Source organism: Sardina pilchardus, chromosome 18, assembly GCF_963854185.1.
Source record: "Sardina pilchardus chromosome 18, fSarPil1.1, whole genome shotgun sequence".
Taxonomy (NCBI): domain Eukaryota; kingdom Metazoa; phylum Chordata; class Actinopteri; order Clupeiformes; family Clupeidae; genus Sardina; species Sardina pilchardus.
The window spans coordinates 5,828,197-5,835,696 of NC_085011.1; the positions used below are offsets into that span (position 1 = coordinate 5,828,197).

Here is a 7,500-nt window from a genome sequence, read left to right on the forward strand (position 1 = left end):
TTACTCAGGAGCCAAGAAAGTTAGCGTACAAATGTACTCAGGTTTGCCTCTCGCTATCTTGCGTTCATTAATAAAAGAGATATTTTTTGTTTGTGCTAACTTGGCTGTGTGCTTGTAATGTAGCCCACTATGCACTGTAATACAGTACTGTAAGTGTGAATAGGAGGCAACTTTGGTTTAGGGAACATATAGGCCTAGGGGTTAATGTGCCAAATTAATTGTGAATTAGATGTGAACAAAGACCCAACTTTAGAATAGGGAGCATATTAGGCATTACTTAATCATGAGTTATTTGTACATTATTAGCACCTGTGGTTTAGTGTCTACCGGTAGTTCCATTTGAATATACCATCTATGATAAGTATTATTAGTGGTGAATAACTATTTGTGTGGTCATAATTCATATGTAACAACGTATTTAATAACTATGAATAAGGGTTAATTAGGAACTTGCATAGGGGGAATTCTTAATTAAGGATCTAGTAAGGGTGGGAGAAGGTATTAATTAGTGACTTATAATGACTAACAAATGGATTTTATGAATATGTGTGTGTCTTAATATAAAGTCTTACCGAAATTGAAATATATGTCTAATTGGATATTGTGTTAGTGGTGTGTGATGTGTGTGTCTAATTGGATAGTGTGCTGTGGTGTGTGCTGTATGTGTTGTTGGATAGCGTTGGATTGGGTTAGTGTGTTAGTGGTGTGTGATACTGGTGTCTTGTTGGATAGTGTGTTAGTGCTGTGTGCTGTGTGTGTCGTTGGATAGTGTGTTACTGGTGTGTACCACAGGTGTCTTGTTGGATAGTGTGTTAGTGGTGTGTGCTGAATGTCTTGTTGGATAGTGTGTTAGTGGTGTGTGCTGAATGTCTTGTTGGATAGTGTGTTGGTGGTATGTGCTGTGTGTTTTGTTGGATAGTGTGTTACTGGTGTGTGCTGTGCTTCTAATTGGATAGTGTGTTAGCGGTGTGTGTTGTGTGTGTCTTAGCTAGATGTGTGCTGTGTGTGTGCTGTGTCACGTTCATCTCATTCTGGTTTTGGTTCCTCCTCGAGTCTCTTTGTGTGGTTGTACTCTTCTGTTGTGCGTGCAGTTGCTGTTTGTTTATGGAGGAAGGAAAGGTTGTTCCAATGGAATAACCACATGAGTATGAGGTGTGTGTGTGTGTGTGTGTGTGTGTGTGTGTGTGTGTGTGCGCGCCCAGAACAGACCAGGGCCAGACATGGACTTTAGCTCTCGTCCGAGCACAGCTAAGGAACAGACTTCTGTGTGTGTGTGTGTGTGTGTGTGTGTGTGTGTGTGTGTGTGTGTGTGCTAATGGCACAGGCTCAGGGAAATTAACAGATAAAAACATTGATGTTAATCATTGTTGCATAAACACACACAGACACCCATACCCGCACACACACTCACACACACACACATACACACACTTAAACACACACACACACACACACACACACACACACACACACACACACACACACCTTCCTCTGTCATCTCACAGCACTTCTGATCTAGATGCTACCCCAGGGGAACTTTTGTCTTTAATTAATGTGTGTTTTGTGTGTGAAAACAAAAAAGAGGAAGAGAGAGGGTCTGTGTATATGTGTGTGTGTGTGTGTGTACACGTGTGTGTCTGAGAGAGAATGAGTGAAAGAGAAAGAGATGACATGTATGTGTGTGTGCTCTTTTTGGTGCTTTCCGTGTGTTTGTGTGTGTGCGCGTGTGTGTGTGTGTGTGTGTGTGTGCACGTATGCATGAGTGTGTGAGTGAGTGAGTGAGTAAGTAAGTAAAAGACAGAGATGGCGTGTGTGACTGTGTGTGGGTGCATGCGTGTTTGTATGCGAGCAGGAGCGAACACGCACGTACGTGTGTGTGTGTGTGTGTGTGTGTGTGTGTGTGTGTGTGTGTGTGTGTGTGTGTGTGTTCTGTGTGTGTGTGTGTGTGTGTGTGTGTGTGTGTGTGTGTGTGTGTGTGTGTGTGTGTGTGTGTCTGTGTGTGTCTGTGTGTGTCTGTGTGTGTCTGTGTGTGTCTGTGTCTGTGTGTGTCTGTGTGTGTGTGTGTTTGTGTGTCTGTGTGTGTGTGTGTGTGTCTGTGTGTGTGTATCTACCACTGTCGGTTCTGTAGCCGTGGTTGGGCCGGTGTCTGCCAGGCTGACTTGTGTGTATTTGTGGAGCGGATTAACCTGTCTGTGGTGCTGTGGAGTAATCCAGCTTTGCCCCGCGCCCTCCCCGCACCCGCCCCGCGCCCGCCCCACGCCCGCTCCGCACCCGCCCCGCACCCGTCCTGTACTCTGTGCCGCTCCGCTCCACTCAGCTCAGCTCAGCTCAGCTCCGCTCAGCTAGCGTTTCCGCTAGAATGGTTCTAGCAGCTGTGGGTTCCTTTGAAGCTCGTTCACACTACCCCCTGGCCGACACCACGGGGCTGGTGTGTACCGAGCTGGTAGAAGGTCACACACACGCTCCTCCATACACACACATACGGGCGCACACACACACACACACACACACACACACACGCACACACACACGCACAGAGAGAGAGAGAGAGAGAGAGAGAGAGACACACACACACAAGTAGGCTCATGCCTGTAGTCTAGTAGCACTGTTCATCCACACCCAGATCTTCTGGTTTTAGGTGGTGTCGTGTGAATAGATTGTTATACACACTTTTGGGCGTGTGTGTGTGTGTGCATATGAATGAATGTGCATTGGGCTAGAAGTATTTACCCTTATACTGTATGTGCCTTGGGCAGTTTTCAACTACCACACTGTTTGTAAACTCTAAACTAATGTGGCTTCTCTCTCCCTCTCTCTTTCTTTCTTTCTCTCTCTGTGTGTGTGTGTGTGTGTGTGTGTGTGTGTGTGTGTGTGGTCTATGTAGGGACTGGAGGCTGTGTCTCACACACACACTCCTGAGGCCTTTCCCTCACAGAACGCCAACACCTCTATCCTCACCCAACATGGCCGCCCCGGGACACCTTCCTCTCATGCACAGCAATGTTCAGGAACTCTCACTCGCGTTACCATGGTGATCCTCTACTCCAAAACACTGGAAATAAAGAAGGGCGTGGACAATGTAAGTTCAAACACAGACACACACACACATACACGCACAGGCACAGACACACACACACACACACACACACACACACACACACACACACACACACACACACTCACAGTCACAGTCACAGTATAGCCATTATACATGGTTACATATATGAGTCATTACTAAGGCATTTGTCAACTCTGCAGACTGTTGTAGCCACACATATCGGCCACTCTATAATATTTGCAGATGACTAAACAATCCTCCTGACATTAGAGTTACATATTTATTATATTATTTATCATTATTCTGTTAAATTTGATGTAGTCTACTAATGGTATTGATATTTTTAGGCTTTTTGATTTTACTATTAACTGTTCATTTTCGTGTTAATGTAATATTTATTGATACCAAATACCATAAATATATTTATGTTTGTGCTTTTGTCCAAGGCAACTTACTAATATAATAATACAATACTTCTAATGAACAGTAAACAGTCATAGATAGTTGGTGAGGCTACATTAAGAATAGCTATAATAGCAATAATGTCAGTACAATATCAAAGATCAACTTTACAACTAAATAGAATATAAATATACAATCCATAATTCATAAGAACAGCTTAATTATTTAAGTGGAAGCAGAACAGATACGTGTTCAGACCCCTCTTGAAAGACCAAAAACTATCGCAGGAAGGATAAATCTATGAAGATGAACACATTTAAAAGCTGTCAGACACCATTAGCTCAGTCAGTGTGTTCAGTGTGGATCTGCATGTAACTGTAAACAGGCAAACACACTCTCTAGCGTGATGCCTCCAGTCATTTGAGGATGGGTTTACTCTTCCGAGTGTGTTTCGCCTGTTTATCATCGCAGTTCTTGTTTTTTTGCAACCAAAATAAAATGGTTTACTCTCTTAGTGCAGCTGCTTTGTCTGAACCGTAAAACATAATCCGATGGTGACAGTCAGTCATGCAAGGCCAGGTGGAGTTGTCGATGCAGTCAGTTGAACTCAGCTGTCAGCAAAGGTAACGTGCGTGGCGCTAACTGTTGCCACTTAAAAGTGGAGGCCAAGTCAGGCATGAAAGGGAACTGACATGGAGGAAAAGCCACGACGGAATTAATGCCGCCGGCATCAAGTGTTCAGCAGGAGAGACGTGTGTCCTGGTTAAATGGCTCTGGAGAATTAAATTGTGTGTGTGTGTCTGTCTGTGTGTGTATGTGTGTGTGTGTGTGTGTGTGTGTGTGTGTGTGTGTGTGTGTGTGTGTGTGTGTGTGTGTGTGTGTGTGTGTGTGTGTGTGTGTGTGTGTGTGTTTGCAGCATGAGCCCAGCACCATGAGCAAAGGGACCGCACTCTTCTCCTGCAGCTCAGTGGGTGAGTCCCACACACACACACACACACACACACACACACACACACACACACGCACGCCACCTCTCTTTTACTACCTGTTTTCTAAGTTCTCTGAGCCAGTCCAGTGCAGGCTGTTGAGAGTAAAGTGTGTGTTTGCATTCCCTTCACATCCTCTTGCCCCTCCCCTCCCCTCCCCTCCCCTCCCCTCCCCTCTCCTCCCCTTCCCTCCCCTCCCCTCTCCTCCATCCTCCTCCTGACGGCTGGCGTCCCTGACACTCCCTCTGCCATTCACCTGTGCTGTCGTTCACCTGTGCTGTCGCTCACCTGTGCTGCCATTCACCTGTGCTGCCATTCACCTGTGCTGTCGTTCACCTGTGCTGTCGTTCACCTGTGCTGTCGTTCACCTGTGCTGTCGTTCACCTGTGCTGCCATTCACCTGTGCTGTCGTTCACCTGTGCTGTCGTTCACCTGTGCTGTGCGCTGCGTGCCGTGCCGTGCCATGCCATGCCATGCCATGCCAGTCACCCCCGAGGCACGCAAACAAAGCTCTCCTGCTCCGCTGGGAGGTGTAGGGAACGGTCTTAACTCCACCCACAGTGTTTGTCTCGCTCGCTGTATTGTCTCATTTCTGAGAATTCCGTTAAAATGTCAATGCGTAGGCCTCTCCTCTGTCCGCTCCCATAAGGAGAGTGTGCCGCTACACGCCCACATGGGTGTGGACAGACTGGACCGACCACTTGGCTTATGGACAAGGCCCCGCCCCCCACCCCCACCCCCCACCCAACAATGCTCGCTGGGCACCTACTGGGTGTCCTATCAAAAGGCCCCTTTTTTAGGCTGCGGACAAGCGTCCTTGTGCCATCCTGTGCCATGGGGCGTGGGATGGGACGGATGTCCCAAGGCCCTTGCGTTCGGCGTGGTCATCCTCATGTGGCGGACATTGCCCAGATGCCTGTAGGACAGGGAGCAGGACAGTTGTCAGGGCGACTCTCTTTTCTCTCTCATGGGTGCACGCACGCTCAGAGACGATAGACACACACACACTCTCTCTCTCTCTCTCTCTCTCTCTCTTTTACAAGTGTGTGCATGCACTTAGAGGCCACAGACACACTCTCTCTCTCTTTCTCGTGCGTGCGCGTGCATGCACGTACAGTAGAGGCGACAGACACACACACATACACATTCTCTCGTGCGTGCGCGTGCATGCACGTAGAGGCGACAGACACACACACATACACATTCTCTCGTGCGTGCGCGTGCATGCACGTAGAGGCGACAGACACACACACATACACATTCTCTCGTGCGTGCGCGTGCATGCACGTAGAGGCGACAGACACACACACATTCTCTCGCGTGTGCGCGTGCATCCGTGTAGAGGCGACAGACACACACATTCTCTCGTGTTTTCGCGTGCATCCGTGTAGAGAGGACAGACACACACATTCTCTCGCATCCGTGTAGAGGCGACAGACACACACACACATTCTCTCGCGTGTGCACTCCGAGGCGACAGACACACACATTCTCTGGCGCGTGCACTCAGAGGCGACAGACCCTGTAGGCCCTGCTCTGGGCTGTGGCCTGTGGGCCTCCTTGTTGTGGAGGGGATGTTTGAGACTAGAGCACACTGTGTCCTCAGTTGGACTGCACTGAAGGGCTCTGTTGGACGAGCAGAGGAGGACGAGTGACTGTCCGATTACTCTCTCTCTCTCTCTCTCTCTCTCTCTCTCTCTCTCTCTCTCTCTCTCTGTCTCTCTCTCTCTCTATCTCTCTCCATCATTCCCTCTCTGTCTTTTCCTCTCCCCCTCTCTCTCTAGTGAGTGTGTATCTGTGCATGTTAATGAATGCTTTTCTGTCTGTTAATGGTTTATGACCGTGTCAGTGTGTATGTGTGGGCTTGTATGTGTGGGCTTGTGTGTGTGTGTGTGTGTGTGTCGGTATGTCTGTGTGTGATCATTTGAATCTGTATGTAACTTTCCGGTGAATGTTGTGTATGCATGAACCTGTAGTAGTTCTTGTGTATTTGCATGTGTGTGTGTGTATTTGCATGTGTACATGTGGTTCCTGTGCACATGTGTGTGTGTGTGTGTGTTTATGACCACTCATTTGTGTATTAGTAGGAGGGGGTTGGCTGACTTGCACGTGTTTTTTGTGGCTTGTGTGTGTGTCAGAAGCAGACCACTGGTTAGCATGTGTGGTTTCTGTGTTCATGACTAATTATATTATTATGCCATTATGTCGTGTGTGTGTGTGTGTGTGTGTCTTTGTCCTTGTCCTGTATGCATGTGCATTACTCATAATTGTATTGTTTATTAATGACTGCTTGTGCGTGCATGTGTGTGTGTGTGTGGTTGGGTGATTGTATGATTGTATTGTCTGTTAAATACTTCTTGTGTGGATGTATTTGTAGTAATTCCTTGTTTATTAATGACTGCTTGTGTGTGTGTGTGTGTGTGTGTGTGTGTCTCTCTCTCTCTCCATGTGTGTGTGTCTCTCTCTCTCTCTCTCCATGTGTGTGTGTGTCTCTCTCTCTCTCTCTCTCTCCATGTGTGTGTGTGTCTCTCTCTCTCTCTCTCTCTCTCCATGTGTGTGTGTGTGTGTGTCTCTCTCTCTCTCTCTCCATGTGTGTGTGTGTGTGTGTCTCTCTCTCTCTCTCTCCATGTGTGTGTGTGTGTCTCTCTCTCTCCATGTGTGTGTGTGTGTGTCTCTCTCTCTCTCCATGTGTGTGTGTGTCTCTCTCTCTCCGTGTGTGTGTGTGTGTGTCTCTCTCTCTCTCCGTGTGTGTGTGTGTGTGTCTCTCTCTCTCCGTGTGTGTGTGCACCAGAGGGGGAGCGTTGGCTGGCCCTGGCGGGCGGCTGTGTCCAGCCGGAGAGCGTCCACCAGGAGGGCGGATTGTGGGAGGCTCTGCCCGCCCCCCCCCAGCCCGCGGTGCGCACAGCCGCCAGCGCCCTCACCCACCTGATCCAGGACCTGAGCCTGGACGAGGCCCGCGCCTCACACACACACACGCACACGCACCGGCACACACACACACACACACACACGCACGGGCACGGGCACGCGGCCGCGCCGCCCTCTAAGCGCCAG

At 48.5% G+C, this 7,500-nt stretch overlaps 1 protein-coding gene across 1 annotated transcript in view; it reads left to right on the forward strand.

Annotated features, from left to right (window-relative positions):
- LOC134063569 (protein FAM53B-like) overlaps window positions 1–7,500 on the forward strand; it is a 19,596-nt gene that overhangs the window by 7,405 nt on the left and 4,691 nt on the right. The window contains exons 2-4 of the mRNA XM_062519147.1: window positions 2,885–3,079; window positions 4,377–4,431; window positions 7,238–7,500. The exon at window positions 7,238–7,500 is cut by the window's right edge and continues 549 nt beyond it. Of these exons, the coding sequence (XP_062375131.1) occupies window positions 3,029–3,079; window positions 4,377–4,431; window positions 7,238–7,500 (369 nt within the window). The 5' untranslated portion in view covers window positions 2,885–3,028. The remainder of the gene's footprint in view (window positions 1–2,884; window positions 3,080–4,376; window positions 4,432–7,237) is intronic.